Source organism: Callospermophilus lateralis, chromosome 6 (assembly GCF_048772815.1).
Source record: "Callospermophilus lateralis isolate mCalLat2 chromosome 6, mCalLat2.hap1, whole genome shotgun sequence".
Taxonomy (NCBI): Eukaryota; Metazoa; Chordata; class Mammalia; order Rodentia; family Sciuridae; genus Callospermophilus; species Callospermophilus lateralis.
The window spans coordinates 138,338,055-138,364,156 of NC_135310.1; the positions used below are offsets into that span (position 1 = coordinate 138,338,055).

At 39.0% G+C, this 26,102-nt stretch overlaps 1 protein-coding gene across 1 annotated transcript in view; it reads right to left on the reverse strand.

Moving 5' to 3' along the window:
* Gmds (GDP-mannose 4,6-dehydratase) overlaps positions 1–26,102 on the reverse strand; it is a 642,352-nt gene that overhangs the window by 126,597 nt on the left and 489,653 nt on the right. Inside the window, exon 8 of the mRNA XM_076857845.1 lies at positions 206–324. Coding sequence (XP_076713960.1) covers positions 206–324 — 119 coding nt within the window. The remainder of the gene's footprint in view (positions 1–205; positions 325–26,102) is intronic.

The following is a 26,102-nucleotide window of genomic DNA, read 5'->3' on the forward strand; positions in this document are numbered from 1 at the left end:
GAGACTATGTTTAAATGCTGACAAGCAGCTGACATTCAATGTAAATGGGGTTGCATGCAATGCCCTACATGGAAACCTTCTGTTCTGATTTTATGAGAGTGAAAGGGAAGATAAGAAAACAAAACCACAGTGAAGAGCAGACTTGTGTGCACACCTACCAGAAAATGTCTCTGAACAAGCAGCAATCAACCTCAGGTGTACTTACACAATGGTTTTTCCAATGTGCAAAAATGATTTCTCGACAAATTCACGGACACTATGGACCTCTCCAGTCGCTATGACAAAGTCTTCTGGCTCATCGTTCTGCAACATCAGCCACATAGCCTAGAGAGAGAGAGGCAAGTTCACCTGAAGGTCATACTCAATGGCCACTTTGGGAATACAATGTTGTCAAATGCATATAATCAGATATGGCCTTGTGCAGTTAGAAAAGGAGTGCAAATTTACTACAATAGTCTAACCACTACAATGATTGTTCTTACAATTTAATGCGCATCAGAAATATTTGGGGAACATCTTGGTATGAATGCCTGGGTCTAGTAACAGAGGCATGGACTCAGAAGGAATCCTTAATCTTAAACATTGTAGAAGATTTTCATGTAGCAGTTCTTTGAACTCAACTTAAAGGAACATGATATCTAATAATATCTGTGAAAATAACCTTTTTTATAGTATGTGTATGAAGAAACAGTTCCAAAAGCCTTGTCTAATTTTCTTGCATGTCAGAAAGGGCAGACAAAAAAAAGTATTTAAACCCAGATTATAAACCAAATCCATTAAATCATCAAAAATAGAGACTCATTTCTTAACAATAAATTTTGAAAATTTAGCCATCAAAAACAATCAACAATAAAGAATACTACTATTTTAAAAAGTTGTCTGACAGGCAACAAAACCAGAATAAGGGGGTTCAGGTTCATAGTCAGGTGCTCAATTTCCATACTGTGATCAATATGAAAGTATTATTGAGGTATAATTTCTTAGAGGAACAAAGAATCTGGTTGGGCAAAAATACAGTAGCATTCTGAGATACTGATTAGTGGCAACTGTCACAGACCACCACAATGGAATGAAATTAGAAATCAATGTTAAATAAAAAATAGAAAGCTACTGTGACAAATGGAGACCACATAATACATAGTTGAATGATGAATGGGGCTGGGGTTGTAGCTCAGCGGTAGAGCGCTGGTCTAGCATGTGTGAGGCCCTGGGTTCAATCCTCAGCACCACATAAAAATAAATGAATAGAATAAAGGTATTGTGCCCAACTAAAAAAAAAAAGAGAATGAAATAAAAAAATTCTTAGAGGCAAATAAAAACACTGATACAAAATATCAAAATCTCTGGGACTCAATGAAGGCAGTACTAAGAGGAAAGTTTATTGCACTGAGTGCATTTATTAAAAGAATAAAAAGTCAACAAATAAATGACTTACTTAACACTACATCTCAAAGCCCTAGAAAAAGAAGAACAAATCAACACCAAAAGCAGAAGACAGGAAATAATTAAAATCAGAGCTGATCAATGAAATTGAAACACAAGAAAAAACTGGCAAAACAAAAGTTGGTTCTTTGAAAAAATAAATAAAACAGATAAACCCCTGGCCATGTTAATGAAGAGAAAAAGAAAGAAAACTCAAATTATTAAAATACAAGATGAAGAAGGAAATATCACAATGGACACATCTGAAATACAGAAGATAATTAGAACCAATTTTGAAAATTTATACTCTAATAAAATAGAAAATATTGAAGACATCAACAGATTTCAACAGACATATGATCTGCTTAAACAGAATGAGGAGGTCAGAAATGATTTAAATAGATCAATTTCAGGAAACAAAATAGAAAATACCATCAAAAGTCTATCAACCAAGAAAAGCCCAGGACCAGGTGGATTCTCAGCTTAGTTCTACAAGACTTTCAAAGAAGAATTAACACCAATACTCCTCAAAGTATTCCATGAAATAGAAAAGGAGGAAACCCTTCCAAACTCATCTTATGTATGTAGCAAAATGAAATCAAACCTCTATCTCTTACCCTGCACAAAAATCAACTCAAAGTGGATCAAAGACTTAGGCACTAGAACAGAGACCCTGTGCCTCATAGAAGAAAAAATAGGCCCAAATCTTCACCACGTCGACCTAGGATCTGACTTCCTTAACAGGACTAACTTTAACTCCTAAAGTGCAAGAAGTCACATCAAGAATCAATAAATGGGATGGATTCAAATTAAAAAGCTTTTTCTCAGGAAAAAAAAACAATTAATAAAGTGAGAAGAGAGCCTACAGATTGGGAGAAAATTTTTACCACATCCACCTCTGATAAAGCATTAATCTTTAGGATATATAAAGAACTTAAAAAACTTAACACCAAAACAACAACAGCAACAATAACAAAAACCCCACAAAAACAAATAACCCAATCAATAAATGGGCTAAGGAACTGAACAGACACTTCACAGAATAAGAAGTACAATTGATCAACAAATATATGAAAAAGTGTTCAATATCTCTAGCAATTAGAAAAATGCAAATCAAAACTACTCTAAGATTTCATATCACTTCTGTCAGAATGGCAATCATCAAGAATACAGGCAACAATCAATATTGGCGAGGATGTGGTAAAAAAAGGTACACTCATACATTGCTGATGGGACTGCAAATTGGTGCAGCCAATATGGAAAGTAGTACGGAGATTCCTCAGAAAACTGGGAATGGAGCCACCATTTGACCCAGCTATCCCACCTTGGGATATACCCAGAGGGCTTAAAATCAACATACTATAGTGATGCAGCCACATCAATGTTTATAGCAGCTTAATTCACAATTGCTAGACTATGGAACCAACATAGGTATCCCTCAGTAGATGAATGAATAAAGAGAATGTGGTATATATACTCAATGGAATATTACTCAACTTTAAAGAGTAAAATTATGGCATTTTCCAGTAAATGGTTGGAGTTGGGGAACATCATGCTAAGTGAAATAAGTCAATCCCACAAAACCAAAGGCTGAATGTTTTCTTTAATATGCAGATGCTAATTCACAATAAGTCAGGGGGCACTAGGGAAGAATAGCATTACCTTAGATTAGGTAGAGGGAAGTGATGGGAGGGGAGTGGAGGGGATGTGGGGACAGGAAAGATAGTAGAATAAAACAGACATTATTACTGTATGTATGTATGTGATTGCATGACCAACATGATTCTGCAACATGTACACTCAGAAAGATGAGAAATTATATCCCATCTATGTATGATATATCAAAGTGCATAAATGAATTCTACTGTCATGTATAACTAATTAAAACAAATTTAAAAAAAATATAAAAAAAGAATAGGTGCTTCTTCCAACATAGTCCCCAGTGATATGTGCATTGAACTCTTGTTCTAACATTTAGTGAATACCATTTTGATTGGTGTCTCCCTATCTGGTGTTGGAAAAGCTGAGAAAATAGGTTGCTAAAATAAGCCAACCTAATTTCTCTTGGAAAATGGTACCAAAAAAGTTTAATCCTTCTTTATTAATTCATATTTGTAAATTTGTAGCAACCTTCTAAAAACAAAATGAATTTATTTCCCATTTTACTTGAAGTTATTTCTTATGGGTATTTTCATGTTTTTGGACTATTATCAGATCATTTTAAATGAAACTTCTGTTCTTTGAAGATGAGAGTTTGTGCAATTTTCCATGATATGGAGATGCAGCATGCTTAATAGAACAATATCAATTCCTTTTGAGTGAGTGATCTACTATATAGTAACTAGCAAAAGAAATAATCTTGGTGAATAGACAGATTTGGTCACATTAATGAAATATTTGCAGTTTCACTTTGCATTAAGAGACCATGGTTGATGAACTTAGATACAACACTTTTTGAATGTTAATTAAATGCTAATGTTTGATAAGGCTTGATCAGTTTGCAAAGGCACAGAATATAAGCTTTCCTTTCTAAGGGGACAGTTCATGCAACAGATGTAGTCTACATGGCTTGGTGGCCCATGTACACTGTTAAGTGCTGGGGGCTGAGAGGAGAAGAAACAGAGAGGTGCTCTCTGGAATAGGCACCAAGGTCCACAGGCACTGGCAGAGGACTGGATGCTCCTTGTAGGTCTGTGCCTACATGTGGAGTGACCACAGCCTGATATTTGCTCTTTCCTCACATCTGGAAATGCTAATTTGGCCTTCCAGATCCTGGACCAGGGTCCCATGTCTAGCCATTGGAATAATTTCCTGTTGCCTCATTGGGTTTCCCTGTGATCAAACTGCACATGGCACAGTGGCTTCCCTGGGCCTTAGGTGCCCTTTGGTCGCCCTTCCAAACAAGGTCAACCTGCCCACCTCTCCCACCCAGGCACAAGCATGTACCTGTGCCCAGGCATACACCTACACACAGGCATGCACATACAAACTTGTTTTGGCTTTCATCAAAATACATTAAGAAAAATTAAATACTTTAGGAAAAATTAAATTATGCTTTTGGGTAGAATTTCTGTTTGAATATTTTTCTGAGGGATTAGATGTAAAAGGGTAAATTCATTTAAATGCATTTGACTCAAATTTCCATTCTAAAAATAACATTTCAAATAGGTCTTTCAGGACTACTCAACTGATTTTATTTCTTTAGGAACACTTTGTTGTAGAGTAGTCACAGAAAAATCTTGTTTTTAGTCATGTGAAACAAAAGAAGGGCTTGGTAAAAATGAGAGGAGGAAACACGGGTACCATCAGTGATGGATTACTCTAAATGTGGACCCAGTCCCTGGCAGGAATCTGAAGATTAGTAGGAGCCTCTGTTGCACAAGAGCAAGAGCCAAGAATCCGCCCTTTTCTTTTCCATCAGACTATCTGTGGCCTCTGACCTATCAATTTCTAGGCATTTCCTCTGGGGTTCATATTGTACCAGACTCCAGTCTGGGAATGGGAAGAGAAAGGATATACAATTCCAGATTTATTTGTTATTACTGAATAGTTTACTGGTTTTAACAGAGGGAAAGGGCTTTGTTTAAATTTCCACTGAGCATAATTAATGGTTATTGACTGGTAAATGAAGAACAGGTGACACTCTGGATTAGAAGATAAATGATCCTGTGTTCTGGTGTGATAATGGGTTAGTAATTTGCCACAGAGCTGAGGGTGAATGTGTCCCCATCATAATGCCAGATCATGTTCAGGAGACAAAGGCCCCTTGTGAGGAGGACTCGGCCACTCGCCTCAGTGTACAGCTGCATACGTTGATCTGCTCCATTTATTCTCTGATGGATGGCACAACTGAGGCAAAAGTTCACCCATTTTCACCTTCCTGTTCACATGCTGGACCACATGACCCATGACATAGCCGGGCCACAGTCTGACCAAATCGCCACCCAGCTTTGGCTTCTGACTGGAGAAGCGGTTTTGAGGTTACATGTTTTAGATGTCAGTCTTCTCTCTTTGTCTCTCAAGGAATCAAGGAGGAAAAGGACGGAGTCTTCCCACATTCTTTTGGTGCCCTTTAAGGATGTGACTGACTTATCCACTTCCTCAGATACTTATTTACTTTTAGTCCTGACCTGATTACCAGTGTGCATGAAAAAAATCCCAGGCCTTTTTATCCATCCCACAGGGAGGGAAGCAAATCAGTTAAGGAATGTACCACAGCTTCAGATTCTTCAACATAAAAATGTCTCTCAATGGCAAATGAACAATGCAGTTTTCAAATCACATTGTACTTTTAAGACACATGAGGATTAAGGGAAATCTGACTTGATGTGATTGACATTGGATGACCAGGTTGAGATAGATATAAATGTTAGTTAGATTTGTACACATGCTCTCTTGTAACTACATAATTAATCCATTTTGTTCTACAAATCTAATAGAGATCAAAATAGAACTTTAATGTGAAAACTTTAAAATACAAACGCCCTTCTCACATTCTCCTATTCATAGGATTCAAATGATGAATGCGGAAGTGGCTCTGGAGGCCCCTGGTGATAAGTCGCCAACTCTGGTGGCTGTTCACAGCTGGACCACTGAAGGAGAACACCCAAAGTACATCACCACAGCCGACTGACTACACCTGATTCCATGCATGCCTTTTGGGGTGTGATGTGTGTTTGTCTTAAAAGTCTAGATTCTACAATTGCTTCTACCTTGCCATTAACCTGCAGTTCAGTATCCAAACCACAAACACTTATTAACTGAGCTGGCATCCATGAATAACAAGATTTGTTAATCAAGGTTATGTTTAACTATGTGTATTTGATTGCTGCTTTTTTAGCCTTGTGCTTTCATGCTTTATATGCTTCTGTCATAAAAACAAATTTTAAAATACAACTATATATACACATATATGTATATGTAAATGTTTTCTTTTTCAGAGGGGAAAGTCTATGAAATAATTCTGACAAAAATCATGGGGTCTAGGGTTATAGTTCAGTGGTGGAATGCTTGCCTAGCATGCACAACGTCCTAGGTACTGCAAACAAACAAACAAAAAAGTGAATTTGAACCCTTGGAAATGAAAGTTCCAGATAAAGGATGCCAAGTGTGTCCACTCACACACACTGCATTGTTAAACAGTATCCAGTCACTATTTTCATGATGTTGGCCTGCAATATATAGTTTAGGTTAGCACCTCAAGGGGGTATTGTGGAAGGCCAGGCCTTAGACTTGGTGGGACCCACATAGATGGGTCTCAGGATCAGCCTGGGAGAATACTTCTACTCTGACATTTTTGGGAAGTAAGAATCAAATGATCTTATCAAAACAAATAAAATGACATTGATAAAATCAAACAGCACAGAATCAGAGTCTGGACTTACGGAGCCCTCCATCTGTTTGCTTTCTTCATGGACAAAAACACTGTGATGTGTGGATTCCTTTCATTAAAGGTCTTCCAGACATTTTAAAGATAAAAAGTTACTGAATAGGCAAAGCTGATAGATGATAAATTAATAAAAGCATTAAAATAACACAATACAATTTAGAAAGCTATATAGCCCTTGCTGCTTGTATTTTTGCTGTTAGTGTATCATTCCACATTGATATCACACATACTGAAAGAAAGAGGCTACATAAAAACTGACCCTGACCTTTATCCTTATTCTAGCCAGCCATACCAATCCAAAATCCAAAGTTGGGTTTCATTTTTTCTTTCCTGAAAACAATATGAAACCCAAAAGATCCTAATTGTGTGTTAATTATTCTAAACAATTTTTTTTTCTGGGATTTCTGTTCTTTTAGAAGGCAGATCCTAGTTATTTATTAGTTAACAGAACAGTTAGTATAATATAATCTAGTTACTTTTTTTTAAACTCTGAGTATATTTATTTCTTCTATTTGTTCTATTTTTTTCAGGCACACCAATCTATCTAGTCATTTTAATGTTTTTTTCCTCATATTATTTTATGTGAGTTCCTCAAGGCTGTTTTCACATGATCGTTTCAAAAACATTTATTTTAAATTTTGCAGCTAATACAATATCATTTCCTTTTTTCTTCTGTATCATTCCTGAGCAATACCAGATTGCTTTATATCTCTTTACATAATTTTATTTAATCCAGGGGACATCAACCTTTTTTCTTGAAGGGTCAGGCAGTAAACATTCTGGGCTCATGGGCACATGTTCTCTCCTAAGTATTCAGCTCTGATGATACAGTCAGGAGTTCAGGAGGGCTCAGGACACATGGCCTATCTTAGCTCCTGGTGGGTACGGATGGGTCTGTGAGACCATGAGGGCCTCTCTCCCAGGCCTGGCTGCCTCAGTTCTCTTCCACATGGCCGTCCTTCCCCAGACCCCACGCGGTGTCTCTCCATTCTTTAAATTAGTCCAAGCTTCTTTACATGGTGTCAGCTCTCAAGAAGGCAAACAGAAGCTGCAAGGCCTTACAAACACCTGGCCTAGAAGTCAACCATGGTCACTTCTTCTGCATACTACTGGTGACAGGGCTGAGTCTGAATTCAAGCAAAGGGGAAATAGAGTCTCCCCCATGACAAGAGGAGCAGTAAAGACACATTGCAAAAGACCTGCAGGATGGGTGGGATTGTTTCAGCCATCTCTAGGAAGAGTCTACCACAAAGGGCTATCTCCTGAAGACTATATGTCAGTGGAATGATTTAATACAGCAGCAAGATGACTACATTTGTCTTTAATATAAGCATTATTGCTTTGACTTGTAGATTCTATGGAAAGGTCCATCTGTATTTAACAATGCTCAATGATAGGTTTCTATGAGGGAGAAAATAATTCACAGTATGGCACCTAGAATATGGAAGCACACTTTCAGGTCACTGTAATTTGACAAATATTTTAACTTGGCCTAAACATCACTACTGTCACAACATACTTCCCAGAAGTGGTTGGTTGTTTCCTGGAGCGCACCCAGACACCTACCTCAGCCAGGTGTTTCCAATTACCTGCTCCCACTCGAACACCCAGGTAAGCCATACTAGAATTGGTTCCTGGCTCAACAGGAACAATATAAAAGCCCTGGGTATGCTGGAGGAAGTTTCTTTACACTCATGACCACCTGATTGTCCATCTCTGTGCTCTTGGTTCCTGGCAATGCTGCCTAAACCTGTTCCTAGGAGGCCAGCTCTGACCTGGCCATGATCTATCCTGCAAGCCTGTCCTGACCACCTGATTCTGACTCTGACCTTGGGAATTCAACTTCTGGGATGGTTCTAGGCTCTTGAATAGTGGGTCTCTAGGCCTTGCTGTGGGTCTCTCCTTTCCAGTGTTGGCACTCATTGTTACCAGTAAATTAAAACTATATACAAGCTAGGTGTGGTAGCTCACCCAGTCAGTCCCAGCAACTTGGGAGGTTGAGACAGGAGGATTATAAGTTCGAGGTCAGTCTCAGCAATTTAGTGATACCCTGTCTCAAAATAAAAAAAATAAAAATGGCTGGGGGTGTAGCTCAGGGATAGAACATACGTGGGTTCAATCCCCAGTGCCATATTACATATATCATGTACTAACGGATACAACTTCATAAGGTTAGTGTACAATAGCACTGTCCAGTAGAAATATAAAGTGGGCCACATATACGTAACTTAAAATTTTCTATTAGTCACATGAAAAAAGTAAAAAGAATGGTGCAGTGGATTTAAATGGTTTATTTAACCCAATATATTGAGTATGTTATTCTTTCAATATAATACACTATTGAGAAACTTGACACACCTTTACTAAATACTTAGTCTTCGAAGTTCAATGTGTATTTTGCACTCAATAGTACATCTCAGTTCAGAAGAGTGACAGTCTGAGTGTAGCACAGGAGGCTGGTGGCTGCCCCAGTGGACAGTGCAGGGCTAGAGAAGCTGCTTCATTTTAAGGAAGGAGGGGAAACTCAAGTATGTGATGCGATACCTAATCCTACCTGCTCAACCTGCCGAGACACTGCCACGAGATGCCTTCTCACCTTCCCCAGTGCACAACTGGAGGAATAAGCCCCTCTCCTCCTTCCTTTGTAACTGTTTCCACCCCCTGGCTCCTATAGCTATTTCACTGGTAACTAGGAGAGAAAGCAAACTTCAAAAGCAGTACAAGTAGCTCCTAGTTCACGGGCACTGGCATTTGAGTACCTGCCTCATTCATCCACAGATGGGCAGTCATATCACACTACCCCCTCCAGCTGGGGTACCTGGGAGTTAACACCTAAGGAGCATTTATAGGTCTGGTAAAAAGTAGTGTTGAAGAAAGGAAGCAGGAGTACTCAAATTTAACAGGCATTAGGATCATCTGGAAAATTAAAACACAGATTGCTGGTCCTCTCAAGCCCCAGAGTTTCCGATTCAGGCCTGGGATTGAAACAGAGAGCATACATTTGTAACAGGTTCCAAGGGGAAGCCAGGGCAGCTACTCTAGGAACCACACTGAGAGTTTGGGCAGTGGCAGACTTGGAATCAGACCACTGCTTCAACTCCAGGCTGCTACTTAATGGGCAACTTCTGGGGAGTTACTCAATCTTCCGGTGCTTTGGTAAAATGAGACTCCTACCTCATGGGGTTGATTTTAGGATTAAATTAGCTAACATATGTAAAGTGCCTGGAACTGTGCCGGGGACATAGGAAGTGCTAAAGAACTACTATTTATCACCAGGATGATGATGACAACAATGATTACGTAGTTTGAGGGAGCTATTAGTGCCTGGGAGAATCAAATTCATCTCCATGACCAAATTCTTGCACCCATAAATGGCAAGGGGAGGGAAGGATATAGGGTGGGGTAAATTAAATCCCAAGTCTGTTAGTCAGAGCCATAGAATTTTATAGCTGGAAGGGGCCTCAGAGATGTTCTCATTTAGTTCAACTCATTCTAAAGATGAAGCAACTGAAACCAGAGAGATTAAGTGGCTCGCCTAAAGTCACATACCTACTTGTGCCAGAGCTGGGACTACAGTCTCGACTCACCTTCTATTCTTTCTACTGCATTATGCTCATGTGCATTTTCCTGCAGAGACTCTGATACAAATGCTGGCTAGGAACCTGCTATACACTAACCTGGGGACCAACCAGGCAGTTAGTAAATATTTATGGAGTGCCTGGAAGGTACCAGGCACTATGCTAGAGTATGGATATATACTAGACAGTGACAGACAAGGCAGACACTGTGCTGGGCCTGGGGACTTCCAATATTTACATAGGAAAAAGATTTTACCGTCCAGCATCTTATTTAAGGTAAGACTTGTGGGACACAGGCTCCAGGTAGTACCTGGGAGCCAGCAGGTATAGGTCCTTTCTAAGCTCTCCATCTGATAAGTAAGACTGTCCCACCCACTGCTCTAGCCGAAGGGGTGAACCAGTAATCTGTCCCTGTGCCTCCTGCCCTACCAACTCCCTTATTGTACAGGGGAACTTAGCATATTCTGGGCCAATCAGAGTCTCAGAGACATCTGTAGGAAGAGACACAAAGTCTAAAATAGCAAGACAGCATCAAGCACTGGAGTTGTGTGAGACCTGTCTGGCCCCGAGCTGGTCCTAAAGATTTCCTAGATGCTGGCCTGCAATCAATATGAATGAAAAGGGAAGCCAGTTACATTTAAGAAAATATTGATTGTCACAGTTATATATGAACATATTGCTATGGGAGGAAAGAAATTACATAGTATGTGCATGTATACATAGCCATACGCAGCAAAAATACACATCGATACACAAAGAATAATTTAGGGAAATCCTTTCCTCTCAGTAAGGGCCTGTCTTCATTACTGAAAACTAAACAACAAAATCCCTTTTGTTCCCCATGATTTAAAATAAAAATCAAGAGTGTGTCCACAAATTTGATTAAGAAGTAAACAGATGATCAAGAGAGATTTAAAAAAAAAAACTTAAGTCTATACAATTCTAGATAAAATCAAGATAAGGTAGAAAAGCAAGTTAATGACAAATTAACATTTGCAAAATATTAAACTTATGAAGTATTTGAAAATTCTGAACTATTCAAAAATATTAAAAAAATCTTTATAGAGAAATAGAGAAAATGAAATTATCAAACACTGGCAAGTGAGCTTTTTTTTTAGTAACAAACATTTTCAGTAGTTTGACAAGTATCAATGACTGTTCAAGGCTGCTAACCCAAAGAAACTTCTCTATCGCCATACAACACCATAAGCAGCATCTCAGAGGCAAACGCTAAAGGCGAAGCACCCTTTTCTGTTAATATAACACAACATTTTTCACATTCATTTCATGTGAATGAACAATGTCTTCATTGTTTTCATGAACACTAATTTAGTGTTGTATTTTTTTGCTTGTGTCAATGAGTGTCAAAATATTGTTCTTTTAATACATGAAAGTATTTGCATAGAGCTTTATTACTGATCTTCAGATGCTAGCCAGAGGCGAAATAGAACAGAGACGCTCCAGTTGGGAAATCTCACTAGCAATGAAAAGCAAGAGTCTTTAACATATTCTGCTTTCCTGCCAGTTTTTTCCCCCCCAAGTACACAATGATTTATTTACCTCACAATTGGTAAGATTAAAAGCAACGTAGGAGATGACAAAACTGTACTCCAAATATATGAATTCATTTTCTTAAAAATGAAACAGAAAGTTTGCAACCAGGAATACAAAAACTCCAAGAGGAAGTTCTAAGATCCTGACATGAATTAAAAAACAATATAATGTAAACCAATTATAGAAAAGCCAAGAAACACAATATGCTTCAACAGTGAACTGAGAAACACCAGGGCAGTTTTCGTTAAGTTTTGTCTTTCTGCATCAGTTCATCATTAAGCATTCCACTGCTTGTAGTTGTTCACATTTATTCCAATTACTAAGAAAAACAAAGATATCACATCTGCTGTCTCCTCAAACCTGAAGAGTCCATGACCAGGTATCCATTTTTCAATTTGGATTTTTCCCACCCTAGCACTAATTATATTGTCATTTGGTGTTGCCTGAAAGACAAAATGCCCTTTCACAGAGGCGCGGACTCCAGCTGATGGCTTACTCACGACGAAACTGAAGGGCTGTACCCAGGCTGCGGTCAGGGCAGAGCAGCCCAGAGCTAGTGCCAGGCAGGCTGGCGAAGGCCACGCTCGAATCTCGAGCAGCCAGACCAGCCTTTCAAGTCAAGTGTTGGCTTGTACACACGTAAGTTAATCAGCTATGAAATCACCACCACAATGTTCTTATTGATCACACAGGCCTTATGATGTAACCTCTTGGCCAGGAGAGGATTTGTGCTTCATTCTTTCAGCCTTCAACCTTCCGAGAAAGAGCACTGTGAGAGGGGTTCATGAGAAGGGAGATGTTAGCTTTGGGATCTGAATCTTCCTTGGAAAATGGTCAACCTTCAGGGTCTCTGAAATGAAGTGTACCATGTCCCAGAACATTCACTTCCCATCACATGCTCATTCAAAGAATCTGATGGTGTTGTATATATAGAGTAAAAGATTATTAATAAAGTATCAAGCTGATAAAATTTCAAAATATAATTGTAACTGTGTTCCCCAAAAAATGCTGTTTTTGCTTTGAGACTCTAGGAAACTTTGATCATTTTATTTATAGCTCCATAGTATCAAAGAGAACTACTGAACATTTGCTCTGAAGAATCATAAATTTATATTTTAAAAAGCTGGTAATTTAAAGTACGACTATGTGTGCAGTCAGAATATTGATTTTACTGCTTTTACAAATGAGCCAGTAGACATACATGGTATTCATACTTTCTGCTTACTCTTCAGATCTCATTTCTGCTACATTATTTCTGAGATCAGTCATGGAGTTTGGAAAACCTAGGTGAGGGAGGGCAACTTGTGCTGCCGGAGTTTCAGGATGTGCTGAGATGTTGGCAAATGTGGGCCATGGGGTCATTCAGAAACATGCCAGTCAATGAAAGAAACTTTTCCCAGTAGGCCAGCCCTGTGTTCTGTCCCCTGAAATGTATTCTCTTAGCCAAAATGAAAAACAATGAATTCAGCTCTGTCCATACTTCAGTTTTAAGTTCAGCAAGTAGGCCGAAGAATCACTGAATTAAGACTTTTTAAGAGTGATATTCAGTAAATCAACTCTCCAAGGGCACACATATAAAACCCTATGCCTCCCCTGAGAGTGCAATGTCTGCCAGGTGACAAATGTCCCCTCTCAGTGAGCCACTCTCACTCTTGGGGTAGGCCTACAGATTTTATATGCAGACGTGAGAGACATTCTCAGTGTGAGAATTAATATATTGACCATAGGACCAGTCACCATCACTCCTTTCTTTTTTCTTTCTTTCCCGTAGATTGTCCTGTGTGTGACTGACTCCAGAAAAAAACAGGAATGGAAAAAAAATTCAAGTATTGTTATTTCCATCAGTAAAATGAACTGCAGGTTTACTTTCAGGGGAACAATGGTACATTCTAGTCCCACGGTGGCCTGAAGCACTTCAAAGCAAAGAGAACCAATTTCTCCATTTGCGCGATGTATTTCTATCTCTCAGTCAGTGTTAGAGTAGCCTAAAACTTTGCTAGGATCACAGAGAAAGGGATGGGTTGCTCTTAAGAGTGCACATTGCCCCCCAGCTGGGTGGGTTCACAGGGAGGAAACAGCACCATCTGCTGGAATGGCAGTATGTTGGTGCAAAGGCCCCTGTGCCGCCCAACAACCCCCTGCCAACTTGAAGGGCTTGTAGGAGAAAATGGACCACAGAAAGGGAGAGGCACCCAGGCCTGCCTGTTTCTTGGCTGGTTCAATTCCTCAGAGTACAACTTGGGCTGGAGGGTTAGGGTGAAGGAAAAAGAAAAGTTGTGTGTGTGTTTGTTTAAAATATCATGCTCCCACCAGTGACAACAGTGCTGGTATCTTAGGAGGCCTTTCTGCGATACTGCATGTACTTTTACACAAGATGAGAGACAGTTATTTAAAGCTGGGGGTGTGTTGGAACAAAGAATACAAAAACACGCACTCAAAATAAAAGTTTGTATGCAGGATGTAAGAGCTGAGCGATTCACAGGGGCAAAAGATGGAAGGTCTTAAGTGCTTGTTCATCTTTCCAAATTAAGTCTTTTTTTTTAAATTGAAAAATGGGAAGTGATAAAGGACAGTGTTTATGTTTTGTCATGAAAAGAACTTGGACTGAAGTCCTCAGGCTTTGGGTCCTACCACTAAACAGGCCTGTGACTTTAGACAACTTCCTTAACTTATTTCACTCTTGATTTTCTTACATAGGTTGTAGGGTTTTAGATATCCCATCAGATAATATATTGAGAGCCCTTTGTGATCTACCAAATGTTATTGCTATTATAAATGATAATATTATTGGAGAAAATTCCTGGGTTAATGCCTGAGAGATCACTACTCCAGAGCGATCATGGAGATATGATGTGATAATTCCACGGGCTGTTATCATACCAAACATAAAAACACAGCATTTTTCAGAGCACTAATTCCTTTAAAAAATGTTTTAGAACGGAATCTGGGGTTTCATCATTTCCATCCTTAAGAATTTCTGATTCCCTGCCTGAAAGAGGTCGGTGTGTTCAAGTTTCAGAAGAGCATAAAAATGCTGGCAGTTTACAGATATATCCTATGCGTGGGTTTCTTTCACTTCAAGAAAACAGATTCACGTTATAGAATAGATATTCCTGAGGAGCTGTCTTGTCTCTGAATAGTTAGCTGCATTCATTATTGTTAGTTAGTACTCCTTTGTTAACAGTATTCTTAAATAGTGAACAGATGTTGACAAAGTTATTTTTTCCAACACGATTTCTCAATGAAGAAGAAAAACCCATAAGTGTGGCCTGAACTGAGGAGTAAGTAGAAGATTTAAACAAATTAAATCTTTTAAAAGACAGAAACCAAACCAAACAAAAATAAAACAGAAACCCTTTTAAAACAGATCAGTTAACTGGAGACTATGCTGTTTGGATCCAAATTCTAACTTCAGCACACTAGCAACTCTAATGCCATCCTTTATTCAACATCGTTTTCCTAATTATCTTGGTCTAAGTGTTTCCAAACTTTATTGTTTATTTTGGCACAAAGTGCTCCTAGCTCCTCCGCTGCTCTTCCTAGAGCTGGGATGGTGTTAACAAGGTTAGGTGGGAACACAACCCATTAACAGGCAGCCAGGGCTGTGGTCTGAAAACCCTTCAAACAGATAAGACCTAGGAAGACAGCAGGACTGAGGCCCAGGAAAGAGTTCCTTTGCCACCAGTCAAATAAATAAAGATTCCCCCAACGTTTCTTACAAACATCATTCATTCATTTCATCATCTAATTTTACAGATGGAGAAACTGAGACATGCTTGGAGGACTGACCTGCAACAGGGTCACAGGGCGGCCGAGCAGGAACAGAAGGCAAATTTCCTGGTCTCTGGGCCAGTTTTCCACCCAATCTACCCCGTTGAAATGAAACGGCAGAAGCTTAGTTTTGATAAGCAGTTCCATGAAAACACATCCTGTGCCAGAGTCTCTCTGGTGCCCAAAGACACTCCCTGGTGGGGGGTTAGAGCTTGGAGTCCTTTAACTCCTTCAGCACACTGGGATGGGTTAGAAGACAGCTAGAAAGCCAGAAGTTCTGAGGAAGGCACTTTCTGTGACCCCCACATGGGACCCTCTGCCCTGTCCCACGTTCAAGCCCTGACACTGAGGGCCACGGTGTGGAAGCCTTTTCCCTGGGTCCTATGAAACATGCCTGGTCTCCTGACTAACACCCTACCTCAGCCACATGTCCTTTATCACTGTGGTCAGACTAGCTGCACTTTATGAAAACTGTATGTGAAATGGGGGCGGGTTTTGAAGCAGAGGACAATTCTTATCTTTACAAAGGGATTCTGTTTAAAAGCAGTCCTCTCAGTGCATCCAACTTCTTGCTTGATTCTACCATGTTATTGTTATTTTCTATTTTTGATAGAGAAGCTACCCTGAATTACTAAACTGAACAGGAGCAAAGATCCTGCGGAAGCTTCCTTTGAGCTTTAGAGATAAGGAATGTGGACTCCCTAGAAGGTGTTCCAGATGGCTGCAGACAGGCCACATGTCAGAACCCATACCTTCTATCTGCAGGCCAAGTACCTTTCTAGGTCACCATGATGAAGAGAACTTTGAGAATTACAATGGAAGCCAATGAAGAAATGGGTCTTTACATGACTGCTTTTACACAGAAATCAGGAATAACAAACTTTCTAGTACACAAAGTACCTTGCTTTGAAAAGGGACTTTTTGAGTTTAAATAGCACCAGAACAAGGGTCTGAGACAGGGCTGGCTACTCCTGCTTCCAGGACTCTGGCTGGGCTCACTCAGGCCGCCAGTAGCCCATGCTCTTTTGCTGGAGTCTGGACAGTCCAGCAGACGGTCCCCACACGAGAAGATGAGGCCAGCCTCACCATATCTTTTGGCTATTTAAGGAGAGTCACATATCTGATATGCTAAAAACCAAGAGTTGCATTAAAAACAAAAATTCAAACTTTAACAGTTGGCTAAACTGTTAAACACAGCCTCCCAATAGGCCAGAGCTGGTCCTCTGCTTCTGCCTAGCTCTCCCTCCTTACACAGGACCCTGATGAGAGCAAAGTTTTCTCCCAAGGAATCTAAGTGTCAAGTCAGGCAGGGATCCCCCAAACCTTCCTATGCCATCACTGCAGGGCACGCTGAACTTTATCTAGCTTAGTAGAAAATAAAATTGACAAATTATAAATGTGGCTTCTTAGATGTATTTACAATATAGATCCCAAATTTAATAATGTTCTTGTTTTCCTACTTTTGTGAAATTCTTCATATAGGAAATGTAAACCACAAAAGGGGATATGATTTTAAAACTAGAAACACATTTTTCAACTCTACTCCCCTATTTCATTAAATGTGCAAGAGAAAACATCCTTCGTAAAATAGCTAATATAATTACAAAATAATTAGTCGCAGAAGTCCTATGTAATGAAAAACAACAACAACCTGTAAATTCCAGTCATCAAAAATCAGGGAGCTCATTATATGAGAAATTTAAAAATATCAGTTTGTTGAAAGTAAAATCTGAGTTCGAGGCACAAAAAATAGCCAGAGAAATCAAGGATTACTTCAACCTTATGTGCACATCCAGATAACAAAAAACCCCGACAAAACAGAACATGCCACAGCGGGACCTCCCTAGAATTCCTCTCTGCACTGCCACCTCTCCCCAGTCCCCAGACTGACCCCTGAGTCAAGCCAGATGGGACCGAGAGAGACGACAAGCAAGTGCCGAAAAGGTGACTTGCATCTCTGGCAGCCGAGTCTGGAGGGAGTTTCTCTGCAAAGTCTCTGGGGGTTGCTGCTTTCCAATTTCTCAGGAATGTCTGATTCTCCTCCTCCCTTCACTGCATCTCTCTGGAGAGGTCAGGGAAGCCTGTGACATCCCCGAGGGCACTGCCTAACTAAATTAGCATGAGATAACTTTGGACTCTCTCCCAAACACAAAAATACAAGGGAGAGAATTTCATTAAAAGCAGAAGACTAGGTGATCCAAGTTAATCCCAGCTCTGAGCTGCTGTAGAAATGTTCGGTGTTTATATTTTGACTCTCTCTGTGACAGTTCACTGACTGTAATGCCATCCATGTTACATGTACAACTTGACCTCAGCCAGCCAAATCTTGGTTTCATAATAAAGGTAAAAAGTGGGTTTGATGGTGTTAAAATAAGTATTTAGCCTGTTTATGTGTTAGTATATGAAGTAGAGGATCCAGGGGTCAAAAATAAACATTTCAGTACTTTGGCCTTTCAATATCTTTTTAATCAGGAAACAGGAAACTTTAATAGGTAACATGAGTCATTACCATATGTACGTGTGTAAACATGGGAATATCTAATGTCAATTTAGGAAGGCATATAATGTCATGAAGATATGCTTTCTATTATATCTACAAATGTTTAAAAGAATACATTGTAAATATTTAGAATGATAGTATAATTAATGAGATATGTTCAAAAAGCACAAGGATAACAATTTCATCATTTGTTTCTAAAAATCTTAATTGGAAGGATAGCTCCAGAAAAGGTATTAATGTAACTGTGTGGTTGACAAAATATGTTAGATAAAATGTCAAAGAGTCCAAACTTACATGTATACCTTAGAATTCTTCTGCTTTAACAAAGAAAGTACAATGTCTATGAATTCTTTAATGAATGAATGTTTCTTGTTAGCTACTATCTCATAATTCATATTATAGTTTGCTTTGATTTTTAAAATCTTTTGTTTAATTTGAATATTCATCACTTTTGAAAATTGGAACCTCATAATTATTATTCCTCTATTACATTTCACAGGCTAAATGACAGATGCTTCTATTTTTCATTTTTGTATACATCTAGACATTTTCCATTTTGAATTCATTTTAGTATTCCTTGACTGTAAGAGATAAAAGATAAAGAATAATATGCCCAGGATGAGATATTATGGGTTACTATATCTGATCATATTACATTCTATAGAGAGTAATAAAATTATTTGCTAGTATATTGCACTTTATATTAGGTGAACTACTGACCTAATTAGTTCCTAGAAAAGTCCTCTATTTTGACTTGGTGATTCTGTGCATTGTGAACCTAACAATTTCACTTTTACGTCACAATGACATACACAAACTGAACACATACTATACACCAGGATTGGATTTACAGAGATAAAGAAGAAATGGACCCTTCTTTCAGAAACATCCAGTGTAAGAAGGTATACAGTTTAACTTGTGAGTAAATAAAATGCCCGAATTTCAATTATTAAGAAACGCTCTCAAAGATGAGAAATAAAGAAAATGATGTTTTAGCCTCTGCTGAGTTACTTCTCACATGAAGTGAAAGTCATACTCACACTGAAGCTATAAAAACAAGTGACATAGGAAATGCAAGGATGGAATTGATTGGCATACTGTAATTTCCTGCCTTTCTTTTCAACCCATCATTGGCATTTTCAAGATGGCTGGCGGAACTCAGTGAAATCCTTGGCCGCAGAACTATACTATTAATCAGCCAACAGGAAAAATGAAGCCCACGCTTCAACATTATTAGTTCTAAGCTCTAACAAACCAAAATCAGTTGGCTCAGACACAAAATATTCATATCTCTTGGGTAACACATAGGTTAAATCTAACTCTCTGCCGACTATATTTTCTTTTGTTAAGAAATGCTAAATAAAGCCCTTCAAACTTTTTGTGGCTATTTAATTTTTTTTTTGTAGAAGTGATTATTAACTTTACTTGTGTTTGAACTCCTTTGAGAATGATAAAAAGTAAGAAAGATAAATTTTTCCTTGAAAGAGACACACATGTGAGTTTACACATGATACTTTCCCCTAAGACAGCAGTGGATTCATGATATTTTTAGACCCTAGATTAGAAAATTTTGAGTTACAGACATAGTTCACAATTTCTACTGATCTTTCACTCATTCGTGCAACCCCTCTTGCATACATTTACTGAAGGCCTAGTTTAAGGCACTATACTAAAAGCTGTGTGGGACACAAAGGGAATATCAAAGAGAGCCCCGGCAGTGGAGAGCCTGACCATGGAGCAGGTACAGGCTGAAACTGGAGACACTCTCCACACAACTGCTCCAGAGAGCCTCTGGGGTGGCAGCTTCCTCCTTGGTGATTTGGAGTCTGTAACCTGCCAGCACATCGAGTGAGACAATGTAAGGGCACAGTGCTTGCTTTGTCAATGGGAAACCACTGTGCAAATGTTAGCTGTTGGTTTTATGAAGTCACACTTGCTTTCCTGTTTTGAGAGCCAACCATTCAGTGGTAAAGCAGAAATTTATACCAGGAAAGTGAAAGCGAGATGTCATAGAATTAATCAAAAGCATCCTTACAAATTTTCTTCATGAGGATAGAGGACAGATACCAAAAGCTACCAGTCAACTGTTTAGTAAAGGTTATTAAAAATGATGATCCAGTAAGAAAATAAAACTGCTAAGGTAATAATTGAATAAGTATTTGCTACAGAGTATAGCATGGAGTTTTAGCTGTGATTTTATGTAAACTGTTTCCCCTCCCCCTATCCCCCTCCACATTTTCAAGCAATCCCAGACAGGTTTGATCTATGCAAAATATTGAGTTACTTGCTGGGTGAGTACAGTGGCACACGCCTGTCATCCCAGTGATTCAAAGGCTGAGGCAGGAAGATCACAAGTTTGAGGCCAGCCTCAGCAATTTAGCAAGTCCCTAAGCAAGTTAGCAAGACCCTGTCCCCCCGCTCCCCCCCCCACAAAAAAAAAGAGCGGGGAGATGTAGCTCAGTGGTAAAGCACTCCTTGGGTTCAATCTCCAGTACAAAGTAATAACAACAATAAAAATAATAAGCTACTTAAGTATTCTTTGTTGCATAAAATATATAAATAGATCAAAATTAAATAAGTAAATTATTTGTAAAATAGTCATTTAAAAAATCAAGTTACTTGTAATATTCTACATGCTAAAAACAACACTGCCCCTCCATGTTACTCAGACATCATATTCTTTCAGAGCTCAGACATTTAAGTCAAAAAGTATGACTGACCTGGAGCATGTCAGTTGCTAGAAAGTCAGACCAATCCTGTTTGTTTGTCTGTCTGGTACTAGGGATTAAATCCATGAGCTATTCTCACATTCCTAGTCCTTTTGTTTTTAAAATTTTTTGAGATAGGATCTTGCTAAGTCATGAGACAGCCCTCAAACTTGCTATCCTCCTGCCTCAGGCTTCAAAGTTGACAGGATTATAGGCATGTGCCACTGAGTCTGGCACCATGTTCAGCTTCCTTGCATCTCAACAAGGATGACTGTGCTGGAGCTTCTTTGGTCATCTCTACCTCCTAATTCAGAACGAAGAGAGAAGTTCTGAGGAAAGCCTATGCCTCAGACAGACTCTGGTCTGAATCCCAGCTGTTATTTAATGCCTGGGATGCTGGGCAAGTCACTTCAGCTGTAAACTAAGGATAATAGTGCTTCTTTTGCAGCCTTTTTATTTTTAATGGAAAAAAAAAACATGGATATAAAGTGCCTGTAACAGTAGATGGCATATAGTAGTATATCATAAAATAGTAGCTACCATAATCTGCAGAAATGATTCATCAAAGTAAACTAGATGCAAATTCCCTACAGTTATAGCACTATGTTTTGCAAAACATCTCCCAATATATCATTTGATCCTCATGAAAAAAACTGAAATATGTGAATCTTATTGTTCCTTTTTTTACCTGTACAAAAACAAAATAAGAGATATTCACTAATTTCCAAACATCATACAGTGGTAGAGACAAGAAAGGTCTAGCTGAAAACTGACAGCTATATAACATCTGATATGTTCAGTGAGGAATTAATCCTATGTTACCAGTAGCTATTGTTATAGTATAATGTCCGAGTCCAGCTCTATGAATATTGTAGAGATTTGTGAAAAACAGAAAGAGAAGAGTTAACTAGGAAATGTGAATGCATGATAAGGAAGCAATTAGTCTCAGGAGAAATTTTAGAGTGTAGGGAAGAAAAGTAAGAGCCAGTGAAGAGGTTTTTGCTGGCTTCCAACAGCCACAGAAAGAACCACTCTGAGCAGAAAATTGTAGCTTTATTGAGAGCTTACTGGGGCTAGAAAAATGATATTTATGAAAAGAGAACAATATGTATTGAAACACACACTGCCCTTTCGTAATCTCTAGAATCTCAGGCTATTTTCAGTTACTGCTACAAGGAAAATGAGGCAAAAGGAGACAATGAATAAAAGACTACAATCTTTTTTTTTTTTCTTTCTTTCTTTTTATAACCCTGAGGGTGGTTCAAGGAAAGAATATGCTAACAAAAGAGAAAAATATATCCTTATAATTAGGAAGTTCTTGTAGCATGCCTGCAGAAATTTACACATTTTTTTGTGTCCTTCCTTTCCATCCCCAGTGAGAACAAGGCAGAGGATGATTTAAATAGAAAAGACAATCTACAAATGCAGCAGGGGCCCTTGGAGAAGCTCAGTGGGTAAGAATCAGGACTGCAATTTGAGAGATGGTTGAACTTACTGCAAATTATATTTAGCTCTTAAAATGAAAAGAGCTTGAACAGGGATTTAGAAGATAGAGACGCCAATCTAGGGTAGTGTAGCATCTATAATCATGTACCAGGTTATCTAGAGTAAACATGAAGGGATCTAGTTTACAAGAACTTCGAACACAAGCTGGCGACAGTGGGAGAAGGCCTGGTAGGAGAACAGTTGGTAGGGTCTATGATACCAATGACAAATCCAAAAATCAACACAGGCTCAAATATTCTTTATTTCCTCTCCACCTATCTGTGGGCAGCAGGTTGTTGGTTTCTGGAAGGAGGGGTTTATTGGAAACATTACCCCAGTGTGCCTGCTTGATATTCCTCATGTTTAAGTGGGGATGCATATTTCGGGGCAAAACAGGAGATAACTAGAACACACAGGGATGCTTCTGATTGTCAATAGTTGGGACTAATACTGAAAAAGCACATTCTTCTTTCTTTTGAATGGCAGCACCTGCTGATCCTGAATTGCAAACATTAAGCTCAAACAGCAGGATGAGAAGCAAAGGCAAGGGCAGAGGAGTCTCCGGCAGGGAGGGTTTAAGCTGCCTCTGTGAATGATGGGAAAATGCTGGGAATTTCAATGGGGAAAATAGAGAATGTGCTCTATTTCTTGAATCTCCTTCATGGGCAGTAAGAGAACTCACAGGGCATCTTCAATTTGAACTTCAAGGGAAGTGTGCTATTTGAGAAGAACAACTAAGTTATTTGGGTAAGCCCAGGTCTTCCTCAATAGTTACAATGTCTCTTGAAAGCATTAGCATCTACTGAAATAATAATGCCTGAAATACAACTCTGTTAACAACATTATTAACAAAAGCGTTGTCCATTGCTTAGAATGTTTAGCACTCAACAACATCAAACTGCCAGACATGAAGAGTGTATTTGTATTCAACTGTCTCACAAAACATTCCAGTGCCTGAGGACCACAATAAGCAGAGGGGCACAATGGAAAAAGAGGGCTGACCCGTGGACTGGTGGATTTGTTTCTCAGAGTGAAATAGCGAGTGCATGTGGAATGCCAACTTTGCAGTGTGGAAAGAGCAGTGAGAGGGCCTCTTACGTGGGCCACCTATAAACTGGGAGCTTGTGTTGAGCAGTGTGGTCCACTATTGGACGGGCTGGCCCATTCTCCATTAATAATGCCTGAATGTCAATGCTAATGGTTTCATTCCTCTTGAGAGAATGTGGGATGAAACCACCATGGAGACAGTAACACTTTATGACAAAAAGGAAAGAGTTCATCAAGACTTCAGTCTCCTCAGGAGGCAGAGAGCTTAACATGAAAGAAGGTAGACTTGTTATGAAATTTTAAGTCCATTAACAGTTTATAAGTATCTCAGACTACAAATATTTATTATTAGGTGAAAAGCTCAAGCCACTTGATATGGTATATATTTTGAAAAACAAGAAGTAAAATAAATTTTGGAATAGTAGCTTCAATTGAAAGCAACAAAATGACAAAATATTAGGATGACATGTTAAAAAATCAATTGAAGAAAATCTTGAAAGAATATCACAGCCTGCAAAATTTCCAAAGAGTACTATATATATTTGAGGAAGGGTCTTAATAAAAATTAATCAAAACCATAAGAATTCTACTTCCTTCAACTCTTTGCTTAAATGTTTATATAAATATAGCTGCAGAATAAAGGACAGTATTTTATCTGGTGTGGAGAGATATACTGTCTTCTTAGCCCACTTGGGCCTCATCACTCATGTGTCACAGGGTTTAAACTCCCCCGCTTGTGGAAAAAACATCCTTGTTTTACAGCATCTATCATGCGATCTCTCTGTGTCCATGGAGGACACACAGAGCCATCAGTTGATATGGGATATGGAGAATATGCCATGAGTAAGAGAAGCAGGCTCTCAGATGAATTATGTGGGTTATTCCTTCACAGCTGCAGATAGTTTTCATATTTTATAAAACAAAACATGATGCAATCTCTCACTATGTTATTAAAGTGGATTAGGGCCCATCACCATCTCCAAATGATGACTGTGTGTAAATGTGCAGACACAGGCACATGTGTGCTCAAGTACACACACTCTGCCCTTCTGTCTCACCAAATAGCAAAGAGAGATGTTTCAGGCCGGAGCCACATTGAAAACACATGTACAGCAAGTTCTAGTTCAGAAACTCACGCTGTGGCAGAAGCTACTGGACCCAAAGTAAGAAAGGAGCACTTTCCAAAGATCTCCTTTGTGCTTATAAAGAAGCAAAATTTCAGTGGAGGGGGTGCACCTCATGGGATGAGTACTTGCCTAGCATGCATAAGGCCCCCTAGATTCCATCCCCAGCACCACTCACACATAAAACCCCACATGCACACACACAAGCAAAATTTCATATATCATTACTGCCATTATGTTTACCTGCCACTGATTGAACCAGGAACATATATAATTTTAGAGAATCAGAAGACTTTAAGGGATTTTTAGATTGAAGAAAGGAAAGTGAAGTTCAGAGAGTTGAAGGTTGAGCAGCTAGTCAGGAACAACTAACAAGGAATGTCACTGACTACAAGTGTCTGGGGTGAAGGGAAGGCAATGGGAGTTTCCAGACTAAGGCCACTCAACATCCTCTTGTCTTTGACTTCTTCTAAAGGACAAGTGTATTAGAAATAACTACTCAATTAAAATCTGTATCATCTAATAAGATTGTTGAAACAAGAAAAGATGGTTAAAAAAAGTAATGTTAAGGGCTGGGGCCATAGCTCAGTGACAGAGTGCTTGCCTAGCATGTGCGAGGCACTGTTTTTTTTTTTTAATATTCATTTTTTAGTTATAGGTGGACACAATATCTTTATTTTATTTTTATGTGGTGCTGAGGATCGAACCTGGTGCCTTATGCATGGTAGGTGAGCGCTCTACCTCTGAGCCACAACCCCAGCCCAAGGCACTCGTTTTGATCCTCAACACCACATACAAATAAAATAAAGGCACGCTGTCCATACACAACTATAAATAAATAAATAAAGTTGCTGATCTTAAGAACAAAAACAAAAACAAAATAAAACAACAACAACAACAACAACAAACTAATGAGAAGACAATCAGGGTCCTAGGAGTGAGGGTCTTCAGGTGTACCCTGTCTTCCAGAGACAAGTTGGTGCATTCTGCTAGCAGTAATGCCCAGCTTCAGTGGGGTAGTTTTATGAGTGACCTCAGTGAGATCTTGTGAGTCATTGCTGGGCTTCCATCTTCTTCAGTTGCACTACACTTTCAATGTCTATCAACAGAGGCTGCGGAGATGGCTGAAGAGCCAGTGTTAATTAAGACAACCACCAAGCTGGGTACAAGGACACATGCCTGCAATCCCAGCTACTCAGGAGGCTGAGGCAGGAGGATCACAAGTTTGAGGCTAGTTTTGGGAACTTAGCAAGACTCTGTCTCAAAATAAAAATACTTTTAAAAGGGGATGGAGGTGTAGCTCATTGGAAGAGCGATCTTGGGTTTCACACTCAGTACTGAGAGGGGAAAAAAAAATAGAAAATCACCTCTAGGGGTCTGCTAACTGAAAAGGGTGTCTTTGTATGCATTAGGAAAAGGGGACTTTTCCTTCCACTTTGTTGAAAAATTACATTAATATATTGGTTATGATAATAAGTTCATATTTACTGACTGTTGTTGGAAAATTTTTATAAGTATATGAAT